The sequence below is a fragment of the Zerene cesonia genome, chromosome Z, assembly GCF_012273895.1.
Source record: "Zerene cesonia ecotype Mississippi chromosome Z, Zerene_cesonia_1.1, whole genome shotgun sequence".
In the NCBI taxonomy this organism is placed as follows: domain Eukaryota; kingdom Metazoa; phylum Arthropoda; class Insecta; order Lepidoptera; family Pieridae; genus Zerene; species Zerene cesonia.
Window position 1 is genome coordinate 10,484,966 of NC_052122.1, and position 22,739 is coordinate 10,507,704.

The window sequence follows — 22,739 nt, forward strand, 5'->3', positions numbered from 1 at the left end:
TGCACACACGCACACGCGCATGCACACACGCATACGCGCATGCACACACGCACACGCACGCACATAAGCACACAAAGGAGCGCGCGCGCCCACTCGCCTTCCCACATTTACATTAAGCCCATTCTAACAACAATTAACTAACATTATTTCGTTTTCCTTTTTCCATTAATTAGACCTAAAATGTAATGTAACATCGTTTTAGGAAGAAGCTACTGATAACCGAAACACAGTTCCCAACAAGCTCGGTAGTCAGTGGGTCGTATAAAAGATGCACTTACTTTATTCTATGTCAATAAATATATTTATTATTATGATTATTACATATACAAAATATATAAACCATAACTATTCGATGGCCATTTTTGTACCGGAGGAAAATTTTAAGACAAAATTACATATATACAATTTATTGCAATTGTCCGTACCGAGCAGTGATGCAATCGATAGTTTCGAGTCGACGCCATGATACAGGTCTATATATAGACTTGCATCAAGCCCTAGGCAACCAACTCATCCCACTGTTACATCGAATTAGGTCCCCAGATTTTATTGATTACCTGCGCGTAGTAAAATGAATGTTGCGTGCACTATGCCATCGATCGGTGCAACGGCGGTGCGGCTACAGAGTGGTCAAAGAGCAAATAACCAATCCTCATACTTGAAAATAATAATTATGTTTTATTCACGTACTTACGATTAATTAATTTATAGTTTGGAAGATTATCTTTAGAAGATTGAACTAAAATGTTTGCTTGAAAACGAATTATGTCTTTAGTTAGTGCACATTTGCGCCAATAGCTTTGAAAGAAAAAAAAGGAGTCAGGCTTTTTAAGGAGTAAATAGTTCTAAGAGGCTCATCGGAAATGTATAGAATATTTTTGATCTTGATAAGCATTGGCACTGATATTGCATCCGTATAATATCTGGTTCGTTAGCTTCGTTGCCATGGAGATTGGATACGTTTTATAAGTATACGTTCTTGATTGTACACATTTTCACATAATAAGTATGACACTTTTCCAAGTCCTTTTCGTTTTTTTTTTTTTAATTTTAATTTGACTTCTTTTGCAATTCGTCTTATCTTTTATTGAAATTTTTTAACGACAATTTGAGTTCAACATTTTGAGTTGTAATTGATGCTCGATATATTTATAAGTTTATATGTTAAACTTAATACAAGTATTGATGAATAGTTAATATTTTAGAATTTTCACCGACTCGTAATATCCTTCACAAATACACGTACGAAACACGCTTTAGTTGAGCATCTATATTGTAGTGCGCGTTGCAGCCTCCATTCGGCTCTGGGCTCGCGTCCTAGCGCTACCTGTTGCACTCTAACGTTGCCGCGGCCTTTGTATTTGTGTATTTCCAAAGGTTATCGCTATTTTCGTGGATGTGGACTTTATTATATTTTATATAATGTTAGATCACTTTTGTGGAAACTAGTTTTATAGATATTTTTCAGTTTTGTTCTCCTCCTTTGTCATTATAGATTAATCGTTAATCGTTGGAAAAACTATATTGTTTTGTGATCGTTTATTGCTCCCAGTACTATTCGTTTTTGTTTTTTTTTCTGTGAATTATTCGTGGATCGTTGCGGGAACATTAAGAAGACGTTGTGACGACATAACTTTTAAATATATTTTTTAGATCACGCTAAGCGAGCGTACATTGCAACGCCGTCAGCGGCTGTCGGACCGCGTTCGCGCAGTGTTCCACCACCTCAGCCACGCGTACCATTTGTTGAGCGATATCAACTTGCTACTGTCGCACAATGCTTCGCGGCTCACGTCTGAGATGCTGGTCGAGAATCGGCCCCTGTCACCCATTCAGGTATGTTTGTTTTTATATTTCAGTGGGAAACTTTCCTTTCTTTCTTTCTTCTTTCTTTCTTCCTTCCTTCTTTCTTCCTTCTTTCTTTCTTCTTTCTTTCTTTCTTTCTTCTTTCATCTTTTTTTTTTTCATCCGGGCTGATGATTCGCCCGATGGTGAACGGTCACCACCGCCCATGAGCACTTGCCGAATAAAAAAGCGCGTTCTAATGTTTTGCCCTCCCTTAAGGCGTTGGGGATAAGAAAGCATTGAGGACGGCGAAAAAAGAAATCGGTAAGGAAAGAAGAAAAGGTATTTTACGCCGATATCCTGTGTTGATGTTGTACAAATAGGTTTGTATGTCATAGTCGATAATGGAGCTGGTGCGTCGCCTGATGGTAAGCACTTACACCGCCCATGAACATTTGAAGAGATGTTAGGTCGATGGCAGACCTTATGCCTCTACAAATGGATTGCCGGCTTTAAATTGGAAAGCGTTGACGAGAGAAATAAAGGAAAGGAATGGGAAATTCGTGCCGAAGCGTGCTCGACTACTACATACTAAATATTCATAAGTATCACGGTAGTTTTCATAAATCCTTATGTTAATGGGGCTAAGTTTAAATGGTTGAAAGACATACGTTAAAGTTTAACTCAAGAAAAACGCTGAACGTAGACGTGTTTATGCTTGCATTTTTTGGCTTTCTAACTTGTGACAGGCCGGGTAATTTTATCTGCCATAAAAAATTATAATCAAATATTTGAAGGCACATCACTGAATACAATGTCAAAATATTTTGCTTCTACTCTACTTACACTAGTGTTTGGCAAGCCATGGGCAGAGCTCATACTCTTTTATATATTACAAGATACCAACGAGTTAACATGGACGTTGACGGTGCTATTGACCGTTATGTTGTTTTCAGGCTCAGGTAAACGTGGTCTCAACAAATCGCTCCGGCCATCGGGGTGGCACAGCGTCTGCCCAACATGGTCATAGGTCAAATAGCCAATTCACAAACTCGGGCCAAGCTGCAAGTAATCAAGGGCAAGCCAGATCTTCGAGTCAAACCACAAACTCGAACGCCAGAAACTTGAATCAACCTACAGGTTGGAGCAGAGGCCAAATGAACCAAGATACTAGTGGAAATCGCGCGACAGCGTCTGACAACACAAAAACAGACACAGACGAACAAGCCATGAACCTAGATCCCGCAGAAGGTTCCGGCCGAGCTACGGGCGGAGCTCCAAACAAAGATGAAGACCCAAATGTGGATCGCACAGCAGCCCATTCCGCTGGCTCCAATCAATCGACAAACACAAACAATAAGGACGCTAAAAATCAGAATCAAACGACAAACTCGAATCCGAATGCGAACCAGAACCAGAACCGGGGCCGTAACCCGAATCAGCCGACAGTAAACATAGAAGTGCACGACCCAATCACGGTACAAGTGCAGATCGAAACGCGCGTGCCAATCCCACTCCAACCGATGATGGGCAACATGGACCAGCGCGGTCAGAACGCGGCCCGAAACCCAAACCAGGACGCGCGCGCAAACCAGCAGGGAAACCAAGGTAACGAGGGCAATGATGGCAACCAACAGGCCCCGGGAAATCAAGGGAGTCAGCCGAATCAAGCGAACCGGGACAGCCAAGGCGACGAATCCGACAGGAACCGAATCGGCCTCATGATGCTAGATCATTTCCGCGAAGTGTTGAATCACGTGAGGCAGGGTAAGGTGGCAATTTTGTGTAAAATATATAGTCACGAATGTGCCTCATACATTTCCTTTAAAAACATTCTGTTATCGGATTTGTGATGTGTTTTGTTTTTTTTTAGGATAGAAGATAGGATTTTGTTTTTTGCCTAACTTAAATTTTTGTAGCTTCCCGATGGTGGATATAAACGACATATAGTCATCGAATATAAAATGTTTAGTGACAGTACGCCTCTCAAAAACCAATAAGCTATTTTTTTTTAATATGGTGAAGAATCCTGTATTTATTTTAAGCTTCTCATAAAGGATATGTACTTAAGCTGAAAGTCCGCACTGCAATACTTAATATTCATGGTCATTGCTCGTACAGATTTTAACAACCATAGTCCCAAGATAGCAAATCTTACTTATATCATTATAATCTATTCGCGATTCCTATTGATGGTGTTAATTGATGTTGCTCCATCCAGAAACAATTTTTTTGCGAATTTAAAGCAGTTTAAATACGTATCTATATATAAACATCTAATGAGGTGTATTGCGTCTAAGAGAGGCTACGATCATCATGTACATAAAAAATTGCATACATTCGAGCGAAAAGAGTTGTTCACAAGGCTGAAGGAGATGTTTCATAAACGAGCTTGGGCTTGCATATAGATACAGTTTTACTTATAATGTTATTTTATAGGTTATCATAGCTTGAAGGTAAGTCTATAATATCCAGTTTATTGCAACACGACACCAAATAACATCACATATTCATGCGTCCAGGCACTTCGGTATTTCTTAGTGTTAACGTGTAAAGCTTTGAATTCTACTTTTTTTTAAAGCTTACATAGTGATAAACATCTCCTTTGGTTAAATAATGAATTATCGACTGCAGAAACAATTCATTATAAAATATATTTATAGCTTCCGCAATGCTTAAAATCAAATGTTCAGTAACAGCGTATTATAAAATTGATCTCACACTAAAGCATTTTGAGAAATCTCCGCAACCGTAACCGTAGGAATTATTAATCACCCATGTTACAGCATGATGATTCCTTAACATATTCCTTTCATTCGGTTGCATACCACTAAGGTTTAGTAAATTCGATACGAAAATTAACCCTCACACGATCTCACACCTGTTTGTCCATCCACATAAATAATCCATGTGTCAGTATTAATTTTCATTTCATTTATAGTTTGATTAATATTCACTAATAAAGTATACGTTTGCAATATAATGCTAAAACCCTTTCATATGATACCTTATTTGCCTTGAGTGACACATGATTGATATTCAACCCCCCCTGCAACGTAAATTTGATTTATAAAATTATCTTACCTTGTAAATATGGACACTATATTGTAATGCCGTGTACTGGTGCTCTTTGCGATCGCTTTCCATGCCTTACAAGAAAAATGCGAGCTTCCAAATTTTAATGGATCAATTTGATTGGTAAACAAACTGCCGCCATTACACAATAATCCCGACCCCTTTCTTGCAAAGTACATTGATCTGCAACGATATCAAAGAAACGTATTGCCTAGCAATCGAGATGGTAGGTGCTGGAGTATCTCTCAGTCTTCTCCATGTCTCCACACATCACTATACTGTCTTTTTGTAAGGTAGCTTTAGAAATACCATCCATGAATGGATGAATTTTCACGTTATGTTAGAAATTACTCCCTTACATTTTTCGACAGTAATATGTTTATTCCTAAATTATCTTAAGAATTAATCACTGCTCAGAATTTTATACCTAAAGAGAAGTAAAATTTATTACCTACTCGTGATTAAAGAGGGTTCTTCTAATGGTTGCCAAAAAAAGATTAAACAAATACTCAGAATATAGCATCGGTGTCGGTATATATTTTTTAAACTGTTCAAATAACGTAGAATTTAACAAAACGTAAATGGCCAACTTATATAATATTATGAGCGTTACAAATTTCTTACATTTATCGTTTTTACATTGCATTTGATTTTATCTGCTATGAGTGCAAACTGAGTTGCGGTTGGGATATATCAAAGATGGTCCTACTCAATATATTGATTACGCGAAATACCATACTAATTATGTGGTGAAACTTGCCGCAACTCAGAAGAAGATTTTGAATATGGAACTTAATAACTTTTTGCAAGTTGCGCATAAGTTAAAGAAAAATTAATAGAACTTTTTTTTTATAGAGCCTCTATCAGATTTAGATGACGATGACGATGATGATGACGATATCGTCGAACTTAGGTCAGGCACATTGAAGGATGAACACGTATCCTTTTACACTGTTTTGCGTGAAATCAATAAAACTCTAGAGAATTCACCTCAAGTCGGTCCCATGAAACACAACATACGTAATGCAACCGGAACTCACCGTGGTAATACAAAACGTAGCGACCAACATTCGATGAGCAATAAGTCGCAAAAAAAAGAAGGTAAACATAAGAAAGTTAACGATAAAAAGACAAAGGGACAGTCACAGGTTCAACAAAGGGAAGTAGCAGTTCAAAGTACTTCCAACGAAGAAAGCGTTAACAACCCAGTAGAAATGTCGGGTAAGGAATGGCAATATCATTCAGCGATTATCAAGACATGCTTCCTGTGAAATTTTTGATATTTTTGAGTCTACATAAATTCAATTTTCTCAAAACACGTTGATGTGCTGTGAAGTTTTGTAGATTGATTTATTTCGTTTCTGATTTTTTTAAAGATTTTTCCGAAACTGTTAAATTTTCAATATGTACTTAAATTTATATAATTTGAAATTAACTATAAAAGTAGTTCACATAAAAGCAATAAAATTACATATCTGTTTCGTATTAACTCAATCAAGGTACCTTAAACTTTTTTTGTAGAACCCCAAACTAATAATGTTGCCACTAATGTCACTACCCTGGCTGGAGATGACACATCAGACCCACATTTTAAATTTTACTATGTGCTGAAATATCTACATGCACAAACACAAGAAGGCAAGCCCGTAGAGGCCATAGTTATACTACAAAAGGAGGAATCTAATGATTCCAACAGGAACTCTGATCAGAATAATCAGACTGATAATGTTAGTAGCAATATTCCGCCAGATGATAGTCATCAGACTGATCAGACAGTTCAGAATGACCAACCAGATACTGCTGATCAGAACAATCAGAATAGTGCGAACGATCACTCCAACCGAAACCATGATGAGAGTCAAACTGATAAGAAGGAGCAGCCCGATAAAAAAGGCTGTAACAGCCAGACTAAACGACAGAACGATCAGAAAAATCGTAATATTAATAAAGACACGAATGATCAGACTGATCAGAAAGGCCAGAACAGTCAAAAAGATCAGAACATTGAAATGGATCAGAACGGCCAGAAAATCGATCATGGTCAAACGACTCGGACTAATCAATGCGATCAAATCGATGAGGCCGATTCCGCCACTTCGATTGAACAGACCAGTCAGACACATTGTCATTCTAATAAAAAGAATAATAAAGCCGAACACTCAAATTGTAAAACTACTAAGGAAGATCCAATGGAGTGGAGCCAGTCTAATCAGAACGATCAGGCCCCTTCAAGCAATGCGCCAGGTACGAACAATCAGACCTCACGCAATAACCAGACCCAACAAAACAATCGTGCAAAAAACAGCAACCAATCTACTGGGAATAATCAGTCCCACCATAGTCATTCTTCAAATCAGAATAATCAAAGTAATCAGACTCGCCAGCGAAATCAGTGCAGTCAGGCCAATCCGACCGACAAACCCGGCCCAAGCAATCAAAGCCAGTCTAAACAGCGTCAAGAAAAAGTCGATTGTTCTCAACAAGAGCGCGAATCAAACATTGACCGCCAAAATCGACCCCACTCTTGTCGCGATGCTAATGCAAATGCTAGAAAGGTTCAGAGAGCAAAAAATAAACGGCCCAAGCGGCGTGAAGTACGCAGAAATTCCGCACGGATTGCTCACCTTACCACACTTCGCCGGCGACTACAGATGCCGGGTAAGGGCTAGCATTTACATACAGTGAAGCAAATATTGAGCCTTATTTTTTCGAGCTTTATCGAAATTTCGTTTATTTTGCAAGAGCATGGTCCCAATACCATAAAATTCTACCAAATTGGCGCGCAGAGTTTCCACATCATAATTGAGACAGTATCAGTCGATGTATTGTTGTTGTAGTTACTCTTGTAGTTATTGTTGTCGTAGTTGTTGTGCACGACAAAGATGATTCACGACCTCTCAGGTCATAGTTGGGGCCTTGAACCGCTGAGCCACCACTGCTTACTACTGTGTCATTTTTGTATTTGTAAGAATTCCTTTAATACATTTTCATGTGGCATGTACACGGCTAAGTTTCGTTTAAGACAGGCAAAATCTTTCCAAATTATTCATGATTGGACATATTTGATCGTGTGTTGCTTCATACATTATTAATATAGTGATATATAATGTTATTTAATTGTATATTATGAAAATTATTATCATAATGTTTTGGAGGTTGATGTTTGGTGTATTATATGAAAGTGTTAAAAAATATATTTTATAAAGAAATATTATGATGTATATACAAAATACAAATATATTATTTCAGCTTCTTTTCCTCTATTCGTTCACACATCTATAATGGAATGTTATTTAAAGACCTATAGTTTATGTACGTTTTTTTACCCCGCACAATGCATGATCCTTCTAGAAAGCGTCTTAGTATATTGTAAATGACTTTTTGTGAGACAATATTGGTAGTGAGGTTAGGAGATGTTGGTTCAATTATGCTGAAATTTTGTTTTAGATTTCCAGTTTAACGGTTTAGGAGCAGGTGAGATCGGCGGCTTTGAGGTCGTTGTAAACATGGATGATGCCTCGGGTGGCGCTACTGGTGGAACAAATATATCTGGAGGCACCATGCCGCGGAGAAATCTAACTGCAGACCAGATTTTAGACGATGGCAATAGTAAGTTTTCTTTGGCTAGATAACAAGCTTCCAAAATTCAAACTTGATTTTTATCAGAGTTTAGCTTTCCGCATGCGGTTTCGCCTGCAAATTCAATTAAAATTATGTTTTACCCGCATAGTTCCCGTTTTTGTGGGATTTAACGTGGGATTTAACTACACTATCCGTTAATTCACATCTTTTTCGTTTGGAGCTCAATGTAACAAATATTTGCAGTATACGTTGCCCATATGAACGGAGCGCAATCGAGCGCTGAGGTTATACAACAGGTGATGGGCTCGATTATACGCCAAGGTCTTGTACCGGGCGTTACATCTGACGCTCATGTTATGCACGTGTACGTACCCAACATGGGCCAAAATTCCGGTTCCACCTCTGCAAATCCCACGAATGATCAGACAGAGGATCAACCAAACCGGAACCAGAATCAGAATGAAAATGAGAATCAGAATCAAAGTGAAAATCAGAGCCAGAATCCAAGTGAAAATCCGACCCAAAATCAGAATCAGAATCAGAATGAAACTGGCAATCAGCAAGATCAAGCTCAAAGACAGTCTCATTGGTCATCGCGTGTGCATAGGCAGCGGTTTGCGACCCGTGCCAATCACAGTATGTATATGTTGTAGTTGCTTCGCGTTCGATGTTCCTATTATCGAGAACAATTCCTTTCTCTTACAATAGTAGTAAAAGGAATAGTTACATTTAAATTTCCATATAGATAGCGTCAGATTCTCATTTAGATCTATTCATTATTAGTTTATTAGAGAAGTCTCATCACCTTAGTCTAAAATTTTCCATGTTAGACTAATAGGTGTTAAACTAAATAGGTTTCACAACTTCAGGATATATTCTGATTGCCTTTATTTCTGTTTGCGTTTGGGCTTTATCAGCTAATAGTTTGGTAGTTTTGAATACACAAAAAATATTAATATCAAAATATGAATAATTATAATTTTGGAATGTGGATATATTTACTCTAATATGCCGAACGATAGGACAATGAGGCTTGGATGAACTCTATTAAAGTGTGTCTGTCTACTACAGTACGAACAAATACTATTTAACTTAAAGTCTTAATATCCGGCTTTCTCAATTAAAAAAATAATTTATGGGCCAAGTTATACACTTTTATAATTACATTCCTGTCTATATCAACAAGTAAGATTGTAATCCATGGAATATCGTCGTTTAAGAACCATAGTTTACTGACAGTTCTTTAGCTTGTATGTTTATATTCCCTATATATGTTAATGCTTTTGATTGGTTAGTTTTTCATCTTATATCTAATATATTGTTTAATACTTTGAGGATTCAATTGTTTGCGCGTATATCTTGGCAACAATATTTTTACAAGAATGCTATAAAATAGTCGATATTATTTTGTACATGTAAAATGTTATGAATATATACTAATAAATACGGTACAGTAAGGATAGCAATGTTTTTAATGAGATTTCTTAGTGAGTTCCGACCTAGAATTAGGGCCCTTTTTGTAATATAAATAGAGCTTCAATATCTGCTTCCATAGAATACCATAGAACTTGCCAAGGAAGTAGCTAAAATATACAAAACGAGTCCTATCGATATCTATTGGTTGTTAAATTTCACGAACTACATTAGCAGCTGAACTGAATTTAGCAGAGGCTTCGTTAACGTAGGCTCCTCATTTTAGCCTTTCGTCTAGTGTCTACTCCCATATATAGCAAAACATTTCCAACTTTTCCATCATTCTATAGCCATCCGAGAAAATATTAATTTAACATTGTAATGTGCATCTTATAACCCAACAAGGTAACAAATTTTAAATTGCTATTCAATTGCATGTTTTATTTGTTTTTTCCATAATCCTAGTAATATATTGTTTCATTTATTTCAATTCAATTATTTACTTTCCTTTATTGAATATTCTTAAATAAATATCCAGTTATTTAAAGATAAAAAAAGGCTGAACTGTGTTACGGGTGTAATGAAAATGTTTTTATAGATTTTTATATTGGCGGATGGTGAAAAGCAGTTTTTTACGAAAACTATTTGCACCTACATAAAAATAACTTTAGAAAAAAATGCTATACATCGATTCGGCATAACCACGTGTCAAGTAACATTTCGCCGCGCTTGTACTTCGAAATTATTGTATTTATAAAAAAAAAAACTGAACCATGTATAAAATGTACGACAAATTCTCTTGTTTCATTTTGTACATAAATATTTTCTTCTTAAAGAGAACCGGAAATGAGATATCGCCAAAAAATTGCTTTACGACGTAATTTTTTCAATATGGTGGAGCGAGAAACAAATATACGAGCACATTAAAAGAAATCCATTTTCAAAACTCCCAGAAAGCTTTCCAGGTAAAACTACCTACTTTCAAGGTAACTCCTACGATGACTGGAATGTTTATTTGTAAAAAGAAATATTTGTTTTTTAATTCTCGCAAGTCAAATGTTTAAGGTAATGATTAATAAAAAAAATTAGCAATGCTGAAAGAAATGAGATAATATAATCACTTCTAAATTCAAACTAGAAAATGGTAATTGCCTGCTATTAATACATTTAAAATTAAACCCGCTTTTTTATCCCCTTGGTGTTTTCAGTATGGTAATTAAAAAACTTTTTTTGGTACAGATATGTTCCGCCGCCTACACAATTCCTATGCCCGCCACTACACAGTGCCATTGGAGAATGTCATATATGACCGCTTCCTACAATGTACCAGCTTTATGGGAAGAGAAGCTGCCCGGCTGAGCCAGTGAGTTCTTAAACACATGATAACTTTTGACGGAACACAGTTATAGATTGATCAGTATTCGTTACTGGTACAAAGCTCTTGATAAATTTAAACAAATTATCAGACTAGCTTTAAGGACTCGTTTTCCCCGCTCCTATGGGATCTCCTGGATAAAAACTCCTATATGCAAGTCCTATGATATTTCTCGGGTCTTTAAATTTCTGTACCAAATTTCATCCCAATCGGTACATGTTTGTTCATTATCTTATTTCCTTTTTTTGTAATTACCAAAATGTTCGATCCTCCATCCTTAGATATTAAGGGAAAATTAATGTTATACAATATATGGAAGAAGAGCTGGTCTAAGATTATTAAAACATTCAAGTCACCGACAATTGTAGCTTAATTATTAGCTTTTCCATATAAATAATGTTTTAACTTTCTTCTGTCCTTAGCCATACTAGAAGCCATGAGCCGGGCCTAGTCTACCGCCCCGAATGTACTATGGGACAAATTCAGGTAATCTAGCGTTTCTTTGCTATAATTTCATCAAATTGAATATATACGTTATTTTTTTTCTAACATGTATTATGTTTATCACAGAACAACGTGGAAATGCTCTATAATCACTATACAAGGAATCCGTTGTCGCCCAATCGTCTCCTAATTGCTCTGACGATACTGTTGGTGAGTGCTGAAATTATTTCTGTTGGAACTTACACAAAAAAAACGCATATTGTAGAAGTGTAGTAAAAAACAACGAAACACAAGCTAATTTAGCCTAGCCTGTTCCACTGATCTTAAATATTTTTAGGCGTAGTTAGTTTTGGGGGGGTTACATTAATAGTGTGAGCGTTAATTCCTTGTTCACTTTTGAGCGATTAATAATGAATGGAGTGCGTTATATGTTATGATGTATTGACAGCGCGAGTCCAGCTCGTTCACCACGGGGCGGTTCCTAGCGCCCCACGAGCTGGTGCCGCTGCGGCAGCCGCTGTCCGAATACGCGCACCAGGTGCTGGGGCGCGATTTCAACCCGGCGGACGGCGATGAGCTCATTGATGGAATATTCCAGAGAAACGCGGCTTTCCTCCGGCGCGTGGTGAGTTGTTTGGTCCTTTTTTCGTTTCATGACTGCGTACAGAGTATAGAGTAAAAGTGTTCATTGATGACAATTTAAAAATTTAAACCTTAGACTAAGTTTTAAGAAATTTTTGGATATAAACGCATTCGTAGAAGGTTTAATAATCATGCTAATATGTAATTTTCAGCCCGAAATAACGCCAATGCGCCAGAACGTGGACATAATTGAGACAATGCGCGGCGTCCTGTCGCGCTTCATAAGTCAAGTCATGTACTGCGTGACTATACACAGCCCGGAGATATTCTTCGACCGGTTCCGCTTGATCTTCCCTAGGATGTTCCTGGAACTGTGCGGCTACATGTCGTACTGCTGCCTTGAAGGCACGGAAGGTCTTAGGACTATTTACAGATCTTTTATTGTAAGTACAGAAAACATATATAAACATTGTTTTTTCAATTGCAGACTATATATTGATATATATTTCTTTTGTAAACGAAATGTCTCGTCGTTAAATCCTCACGGCTTCTGTGATACGATTTCTAATACTTTCTTATTAATAAATTTATTATTGGATTATTATTTAGATTTTCTTATATTTCCTTAGATCGACGTTGTCAGCGATGTAGACGAAACAATCAGAGATTTGTTAATGAGCGTTAGCATGGACAATATATTCGGCTTCCTCAACCGCGTACAGAATTGCCGTCTACGGAACATACAATTTGTGAGAATGCTGCCTGGCACAGGCGCCGAAGGCGAACAAACGAATGAAGAAGCACGCGCACAAGCTAGCGGAGAGACGAGTGCACAGGCTAGTGCTCAGGCTAGCGCACGGGCTAGTACACAGGCGAGTGAACAGAGAAGTGCACAGACAAGTACACAGGCGCAGAGAAAGGCGCAGACAAATACACAGACCAGTGCGCAGACAAGTGCGCAGGCGAGTGGGGAACCAAGCCGGCAGAGAAACGATAGCGCCGCTGAAGCGAGATCTCGCATACCAACTGAGAGTCACGCCGGAAGGCGTAGACCACATGAAACGATATACGATAGCGAGGATGATAGCCCACGCGTTGGGCTGGACAACGGGATGATTGACAGGAACGAGCCTTTCGTTGAACATTTATTCGGACAGATACGCGATCGTCTGCGTACCTTCGTTAATGAGGAGATCGACTTGACACGGGTATGAATGTTATTCGTTTATGTATACTATAAGTAGTAAATGTAAATTTGCTTTTTTGATTACATGAAAATTTCATTAAATGCTTCAAATAGTTCCATAATATGAGTTAAATTTAGCGTAAGGCAATTATCACACTGACACACATTATGCTGCATTTAGAACATTACTTACACATTAATACGCACATACTTGCGAGTGCATATTTGCATTATCGTGCGGGATTTTTACGTAGATGCGTTTAGTGGATTCACTCTGGCTCTGAATCAATCTCTGGCTATTATATATATATTATTATCTGGCTCTGTGTAAATCGCCTAACGTAAGAATTCTTAAAATAATTAATAGTTAAACTTAATTATACAGGGCGATGACGACGAGCCAATGAGAATTATAAACGTGCCACCTCACGTTTTGTCGATCCCGCTACCTACGGGAGGATTCCCGTCCGGAGTAAGGTGAGAATAAATAAATTACATACATGTGTGATTATTACCAAAAAAAAAAAAATCTATGTTACGTGTACTTTTATTTATCTTAAAATTTTATAATAAAAATCCTTTTAAATTCCTTTCCTTAGAAACCTTCCTTATTCCTGAGTAACATAGGCCTCTTTTTTTGCATATTTATCTCGCTTTACCCAAGTGTAGTCGAGGCAAAGTACTAATTAATATAAAATGTCATTGATTATTGAAATTTTTTTTTAAGTATACGTCTATTAAAATATAATTCCATACGGGTAAAATTCGGATACGTATCAAATAACGAAATAGTTCTTCTTATATAAATCATGTTATAAAAGAAAATGATAAACAAACATGCATTACAGGATTCCACCATCCGCATCGCCCAGGCCACCGACGAGCAACGGCGACGCTAATGACGCGGTGCCCTGTATATCGATCAGTTCCAGCAGCGGGGATGACTCTAACAGCTCGACCAGCAGCAGGTACTTGTTGTGCATTGATCCGGTTTACTTCGTGGTTTTTGGTATTTTCACTTTGTGGGGGAGCCCTTCCTTATCCTTTCCAGTTCTTTCCTTTATTCCTCTCTATCAATCCTTTCTTAATCCCAATTTAAAGTTGACAAGTCTGCTCCATTGTCGACGATGATGAAATGAAAAAATATGTATTTTCTGTTATAAAATAAAATTAAAGCTCGTGTTGTATTTTATTTACACTATTCTGCCAGAACTCCCGTTTGAATAAAAAGTGGTAGTAAATTGCGAAAAACGTAGAATAGATTACCGTAGATAGTAAAGAAATGAAATGTAGATTTTTTGATGCTTGTATTGCAGACTATGCCAGCCATCGAAATCAGACCATCAGCCGATGTCATCATCGGCCGATTCACAATCGTCGGTGGAAGAGAATTACGTGAGTTAGACAGAGATAATTACTAGATTTTATCTATTTTTTTTTTACTTAGTTTTTTATGTGGGGGTCGTGCACGCTTCTGCACGAATTGAGTCAACTCGCTCAGGGGAAGTACCACACCATCACAGGAGACCGGCGTGAAATAGCTAATCACAAATCCGTGCTTCACAAAGGTGCCACCGGCGAACATCCGGCAGCACTGGGGCGAGGAGTGGGAGCCGACGTTCCGGCGCGACCGGCAGGCGCAGAGCGGCGCGCAGGCGCACGCGCAGCCGCCCAGCGACGCGTACATGTCCGGTATGCCATCTAAGAAGCGTCGTTGCGTACGCCAATCGCGCCCCCCCACGACACTGAACGGCTTCATACAGGGTATGTATACGCGACGCGGTCGCCATCGCCGGTAGGGACGACGCCTGGCGCGAACGTAGCGGCGCCTTTGTCGCGTTTCGATGCGGACGCAGTCTCTCGGTTCGCTGGATCGACCGTTTCGCGGGGGATTCACTGTTTGTTGTGCGGGGGTTGATTGTTTATTTCCAAAATAGTTTTGTTTGTTTGAGTTTTTGAGTGATTGTGATTGACGAAATTGAACGTAACGTAAGTTGATCCACCGAACTGCTCATTTTTATCCCGATTCTTAAAATATCAATTGAAACTAAAATTTTTGATTTTTGGAAATTTCAGTACGTAATTTTGTATGTTCACCCCAAATTGGGGTGGTGTTTTTGATTTCTGGTTTAAAGTAAGATTTCGAGAAATGTACTTTTTTTTTAATCAGTGCAAGTACTATAAATGAGTACAATTTATCTGTTACTCATGATTATAAGTAAAACATATCTTTTTCACTACATTTACTGCTATTAACGATAGATATAAATTTTATTGTGATATGAAACAGTTAAATTTAACCAACTAATTTATTAAAGGGACTGCGTCGTACTTCTTGTAATATAAAACGATTAAAGCCATTTTTGCTGAACATGTTTATAAAAACATAGATTAATTCACACCTGAGAGTGATTTGAACCTTAAAAAAAAGTAATGCATAGTTTATTAAAATTTCTGTATGTTTTCGCACTACACAAGTGCTTTCGATAGAATTAACATACAGTTTCTGCAATTTATAAAATGAAGCATCCCAAAATTCTGCCTCGAAACTATCTTCGGGAATTGGCAAACGCATCTTAAAACAATTATGTAAATACAAAACAGTTTCAATGTTCTTCCATCAAAAACATTTTTCCATATGATGGGTGCTATGGTGTATCTATGTTTTTGTGAAACAAGCTTGTGCTATATGCATATAGGAATCTACATATCATAAAATATATATTATTATTTTGATTATTATCTTCTTTACTCTAGTTAGCATTTTTAAATTTCCCCTACATTCGTTTTTAGATTTTTATTTACGGAGCGTTTTGACAATCGTAGTTGCATGAATACGATTTAATTCGAGACCCTCTCAAGGAATGCAGTTCACTGCACAATACGCCTTGCTACCTATATGATTTTCTTTCGTTTCTTTTTTTAATTATTTCTATAACGTCTCTTCAGTGCCGTGAACCTTTGTTCCTGAAGAATAATTTTATGACTATATATAGACTTTCATCATAGATTCCAATGTGTATATATAGCAAAGAAAGTCGATCAACAATTACACTATCAACAAACATGACATCAATTTTCTCTAATTAAAATTTGCTACATAACAATTTATTGCTCCCGCGCACTATACACTACAGAATAATTATTTCAATGATTTTTTTTATTAACATATGCTTACGAAAGTGAAATGACAACAAACAAATAGGAATCTGGATTAGGGCGACTGCCCTCTGTAGCAGGTGGTTAGCCCTGTGAATAAGGGCACCTGTGAACAAGAGGACTAATCGCTCTGTTATGTTTATAAGAAAAATATAACATAAATTTATATTTTCCTTTTAATAGTCTAGTTAATTAATATAATGAATGAATAGCCTGTAAAATGATTATAGTCTTTAATTTCTAAAAGCGAATATTGTACACAATATTCATTTCTTTTTCGGCTACATACATAGTAGCTAGTAGCTGTATGGTTTCAGTATCCAAAAGACAAAAAAGGGGTCAGTCCTTTTTAAAATTCGCATTGTACCACACACATTGTACACGTCCTGTCGATGCATACAAACACGTCGTAATCCTGTCTTTATTTAAATTACACAGCCCGTTTACTGAAAACGCTCTTAAGCCGTTTTAGGATTTAGTAATTTGCTAATTCAGTACAAATCTTTACAATATATATGTGTATAGCATTGTATATTATACTAAGGGTAAGTAACACAATTGACATGTAAATTTCCTACAACACTGAGCAATCATCCCTAGGACGACAATACTAATCGACTTTCATTGCTGATCATAAACACAAAAATGAGCTTTAATTGGGACCACATAAAAATCATATTGCCTCAAAACACGACAAAATGCGCCCCTCATACATTCCGGTGTACCGACTAACACGACTAAAATGATGTTTTGTTGATGTTCCAAATGTTCGATTCGGAAAAACGTTCCAAAACAATACGGCTCGATTGAAGAATTGGCTTGCTTAGAGTAACATACCCCGGTGAGTGACGGCTGTATTTCTGTACTATTTTGAGGTGTCCGGTCTCCGCGCGTTGGACGAAATTATTTCTAGAAATATTATAAGGTCATTATAATGACTTGTAAGTAGACTTAAATAAACACACGTGACTTTTCAATACTTTTTCATTTTGTACTAAAGTTTTTTTTTTTAGTTTTACACATTGTTTTCCTGTTTATGGACATTCTATTGTTTGATAATTATATAGTATGTAAATAATGTAAGGAAGACATTTCAACTGAGTAATAAATGTATCATGTTATATTATAAAAAGGGTAAATTTTAGCTATTGTTTAGGCTATAAGTTTAAATTGCAAGTTTGGTATTGAAAAAACATAACAAAAAATAAAAATTCCATTTATCATTTGCTTATAGTATTTTTTCATGTGGTCAATAAGCTTCTTAACAAAATGGTGTTAGTAAAAACATATATTTACAAAAAGCACAAACAAAAATCAGATTAACGAATTGGAACTAAAAAAAGACACATTATTTCAGATGGAATACAAGTTTTAATCAGTGTTTTGTTTATTTACTTCTTGGCCTATTCTTCATTTCTTAATTTTCCAATTCATATCTTCGGTTATCGGAAAATCTAAAAAATAAATCGACGTTGTCGAGTGTCGACTTTTATTTGACTAATACAACTTCGAAACTAGTACAGAGATATGGATAACATTTTTTCATACATAACTACTATTGGTGGCGCATTATTTTCGTCTAAGGGCATATGTTACTTTAAATGCTTCTTATTCTTTATTTTGTTTGATTTAAAATTCACCCCTTTTTATTTATCCAATGCTTGAAACGGAAACATACGAATTTTATTGATTATCCAACATAGCCTACATAATGTATTGTACTGGTAGTAATTACTTATAAAATTTTAGTAATTACAAAGTATCTTTCCTACTTGCTTGCATATTCATGCTATTCAATACATAGAAGCTTTTCATGTAATTAGTTTCAATATATTACATTAATTCTAATTGTAGAAAAAACTGTCCCTAGGACAGATCAATTATATGGAATAAATATATTTATATATTCATATACGATAAAATATATTCGTATGTTTAACGTTACCTATGTCAATGTTGTCCCAGTGTTTTAAAAGTGTTTTGGAATGTTAAAGTCTTTATAGTTCTTCAAATATGAATTGAATTCTGTAACATTTTAAAGTTATTTGCATTTATTGCAAAAGTTTGTATTTTAAAAGCATGAATGAATATAACCACGGCTCATGTACTGAGCTAGAAGATATTTCTCTATTCATCCCATAACTTTGTTGATGACATTGGTTTATGTAAAATATAGTCTTGAGTCATTAATTTCTATTGTTGTAAAGCGATGATAGCTGTGACAGGATTCATCTTATATTTTCCGAACTATATGTTGATTTTAAAATGGACTTTCTAGCTAAATTACGTTTAGGGCTGATTTCTCAATAACTGACTGACTAATTTGTTGATTATCTTAGTAAGCACTGTCTCACTTTTGTTATTTTTTTAAGTGACATTTCATATTATCGCATTATTCTTTATTGGACCACACTAGCAAATTTGTACAAAAACATAAATGCCATTGATCAAAAGTATCATCTTATTTTTTATAATATGGAGAAGTTTAATCTAAGAATTGAAAAATCAGCCCAGTCATATTGTATGAAACAGTTTCGAAAACAATTTATTCTAAATTTGATAACCAGGCTTGGATATTTGACGAAGGTACACTTATTTTATCTTTGCGCAAGTTATATTATCGTGCACACTTTGATCTTAGACGATAGACATGAAAGTCGTTATGGACCTAGATTTTTTTGCCAATTTAGTAGAAGATATCATAAGATATGTCCGCCAGTTTTTGACGAATTGTCGTATACAAATTCTCAAAAACGTACGTGTTTGACTAAGAAAGTCTTTGCCATTTTCTTTAGAAAACAGCCGATTTTCACGTCTGTATTTCGAAACAATATTTTCGACTAAAATCGATTTTAGTACGACTTATTTTGGTGGTATTTTGTATGATAATAAAGCGATTCGTTTCGAAGGCCTCTTCTTATGATATTTTCTCATCTCTGCATTGGCGGTCTAAAACATTAAAATAATAGCTATATCCCAAAACCATTTTAGAACAATAAGGCAATAATTAAAGTGTCCCCAAGTTTGATGTCTAGGTCACAACAGATTATTTTTAAAATTGTATTATGCACCTAATGATTTCGTTTGAATAATTATGATTTTAAAGTCTTCTTTACAAATAAATACATTTTACACATTTCCTTAAGCAATTATTGAATTAAATCATTATAATATTGGGTCAGAATGGGAATAGCAAATCGATCTTCGAAATTCAATCGTACCTTCGTCAATCATACAAAACTGAGGCTAGAAGTCCATTATGGCTATAGATATTTATTGCGTTATCTCATACGTTCACTACTCGCAGAGAGTATGGGAGAGGTGAACGTAAGCATGGATGGCGTGGCCGAAGACGACAGGGTGCGGGCGATGTTCAATGAGCACTTCCGCGATCTAGCTCGCTCTAGGGCCGAAAACTCCGTCGACTATAGCGCCAGGCGGTTCCCCGGCGTGGGGATATTCCTGCGCGGGTGAGTAGACATTTATGTATAAGCACCTTCTGTAAAATCTTTTATGAAAATATAAGTTGAAAAGAATAAGTAGCTCAGCGATTTTGAGCCTTATTGACATTGTGAAACTAGTGGCGTGGAATTAATATCATCATCAAGTGTGGTGATTTATTGGTGGTTAATCTGAGAATTTTCAAAAGTAATAAATCGAATGAGATCAAAACGTTAAACACGTATGCTAAAAAAGGTTTTTAGTAGTTAGTTGGTATCACGTACAAATGGACTAATTCAAACAATTTTCAGTTCCAGCACTACGGACCCGAATGCACCGCTTCCCGACTTCTCCGATTCTTCGGAAGGTCTCTAAGCCGGATGATAAATACGAGGGAAATGCAGCACTTCGCTATCACTTAGTATATAAGATTTAAAGAAAAACTGACATGACGTTGTGTTTTAACACTATTCTCTGATTGGTCGACTCTCGGATTCTACGTTTACAAGATTTTGACTCCTAAGCTTCTGGAGGTCAAATAATTCAGGACTAGATTTTTAATGCCTGACTAATACATGGAGATTAGCTTGAAGAGTTTTGAGCCAGAAATGTCAGGAATTTTGATCTTACCTTCTATATATTCTTAATACGTCCTTTCAAACGGATATGACAAATTGGATATAAGACATTACTCGGACTTACATACACGGACTTACATAAAATACATGAACTATGTAACCTATATTGTTATATAACCTATAACAATAAATACGCCAGTAATAAAACTACATGTCAATTTAATAATTACTCAATACACGCTGTTTCTATATACCTAGTGGATAGAAACATCTTGTATGTTGCTACATGGATTTTGCTGCCCCCCGCACGTCTGCCGCTCTACCTAAAATGATACTTAATTTTGACACCAGCTCGTTAAGACTATCACTTAACGGCCACTCAAAGTTGAGTAACGTTTAATAAACTTAGCATAAAAAGTAGCATAAAATTGGGGGCCCATTTTTTCCTTGTCTAATCCGAGGTTGTGGTATAGAATATGCTAATGTCTATAATGATTTCTGTAAAACAATCACGTTGAATGGAAAGCGTGGGCCTCGAAATTATTTCATATTGATTTTCCAACTGCAAAGTGAATATGATATAATGTTTATATGTATATTGAAGTACTCGTTGAACGTAATTTAAAAATTATTCAAGCCTATTTAAATGTAATCCCAATTAGAGTTACATTATAGATAAACGATAATTTAAAACATATTTAATCACCAATACATTATTAATGTTAATGCTACTTAAATCTAATGTTACACAATTGTAAAGCTTAAGACTTTCAGCGTTGGGCTTAAGTTTCCTTATATGGTTTTAAATTTACTTCGAAAATGGTTCTTTTAATATTATCTGTATAGTTGGGGTTGTACAGAGGTGCATGTCAAGTATTAGGTGTTCTAGGATTCTGGTGTCGGTTGTATAGGTTACCTACCTACCTTTAAAGGGCTAAATATTTATTGTTTTTAACTAATTTTAGTTCGTTTTTGAGGCACAAGAGACTATGTAAATTATGTTGGTCATTTTAGAGTCAATATGAGGTTATTTTAGTGATCTATTCTAAATTGCCGCCAATTATTGTATTATCAATTAAGTTAACGTTATGTGCATACTTAAATGGGTTGTTTAAATTTAAGTTAAGTTAATTTGATTTGCATTCCATTCGCTTGCAATTTATTTCGTAGTAATTAATTTGCGGAATGGAAATATACGAGAGCAAGGCGACATCGATGGAGCTACGCAACAGTTTTGGCGGGACATATGTTTTTGTTGTATCTGCTCGGTTTATAAAATTACCATAATTTCAAAATTATTTATTTAATTTTTTTAAATGCATGAAATTTTAAGTGTAAAAATTACGGATTCATTTGATTTCACCATTTACTAAATTAATGAATCAAATTGTAATTTTAGTGTTATTATTAAGGATATAATGTAAGAGTTTTGTCGCATCTATGTGACCTGGGTGTTTTATGAATATTATTGAAAATAAATGTGAAGTAGTGAAAAATAAAAAATAAAAATGCTCTGTATGTTTATTTTTCCCAATTTATCCTTAAAATTTTCTGTAAGTATCAATATTTTAATTTACACATGACATTCAGAAAATCTTTAGTAGCTTCACCTGTATGTTGGAATGATCCACTATAAACGGATATATTTAAATTTAAGCTTAAGAAATTCGATTAATGAGGCACGATCGCGTGAGGCCGAGAGGCTAGGCGTTGCTACAGTTTGAAAATAGGACGCGGATGGAATTGGAGAAAATTTCCCGCCTCCTGATCGCCTATTAAAAAAAAAAAATTCTTATCAAGATTCGGTGGCAACATGTGGCAATATTTTCATGCGCTTGTCTTATTATCCTGATAAGGATCGCTAATATCGCTAAAATCGCTTTCTTTGCTATTGAGACAATTTATTGGACTCGTGTTTTTAGTTCTTTGAAACGATGTATATTATTTATAACAGTTTCGTCGAAAATTTGTAGATGGCGCGCATAATAATTGAACAATTATAATTACCATATTGAATATTATCTTTAAGAAATTGATATTAGGACCAACATTATAATTATTATGTTGATGCCTAATGAAATTCAAATCATCTCCATGTATTCAGGCACATTTTTACGAT

At 35.9% G+C, this 22,739-nt stretch overlaps 1 protein-coding gene across 6 annotated transcripts in view; it reads left to right on the forward strand.

Annotated features, from left to right (window-relative positions):
* LOC119835625 overlaps positions 1 to 22,102 on the forward strand; it is a 48,533-nt gene extending 26,431 nt beyond the window's left edge. For 3 of the 6 annotated variants that reach the window (XM_038360560.1, XM_038360562.1, XM_038360561.1), the window contains exons 9-26: positions 1,654 to 1,836; positions 2,742 to 3,552; positions 5,716 to 6,081; positions 6,382 to 7,518; positions 8,308 to 8,469; positions 8,686 to 9,078; positions 11,095 to 11,218; positions 11,653 to 11,716; positions 11,801 to 11,884; positions 12,123 to 12,299; positions 12,469 to 12,699; positions 12,886 to 13,464; positions 13,828 to 13,919; positions 14,291 to 14,410; positions 14,759 to 14,837; positions 15,011 to 15,206; positions 19,909 to 20,071; positions 20,354 to 22,102. In XM_038360560.1, the coding sequence (XP_038216488.1) occupies positions 1,654 to 1,836; positions 2,742 to 3,552; positions 5,716 to 6,081; positions 6,382 to 7,518; positions 8,308 to 8,469; positions 8,686 to 9,078; positions 11,095 to 11,218; positions 11,653 to 11,716; positions 11,801 to 11,884; positions 12,123 to 12,299; positions 12,469 to 12,699; positions 12,886 to 13,464; positions 13,828 to 13,919; positions 14,291 to 14,410; positions 14,759 to 14,837; positions 15,011 to 15,206; positions 19,909 to 20,071; positions 20,354 to 20,417 (5,025 nt within the window). In that variant the 3' untranslated portion in view covers positions 20,418 to 22,102. The remainder of the gene's footprint in view (positions 1 to 1,653; positions 1,837 to 2,741; positions 3,553 to 5,715; positions 6,082 to 6,381; positions 7,519 to 8,307; positions 8,470 to 8,685; positions 9,079 to 11,094; positions 11,219 to 11,652; positions 11,717 to 11,800; positions 11,885 to 12,122; positions 12,300 to 12,468; positions 12,700 to 12,885; positions 13,465 to 13,827; positions 13,920 to 14,290; positions 14,411 to 14,758; positions 14,838 to 15,010; positions 15,207 to 19,908; positions 20,072 to 20,353) is intronic. The other 3 variants (XM_038360563.1, XM_038360565.1, XM_038360564.1) reach the window with 3 other exon arrangements.
* Positions 22,103 to 22,739: the final 637 nt, after the last annotated feature.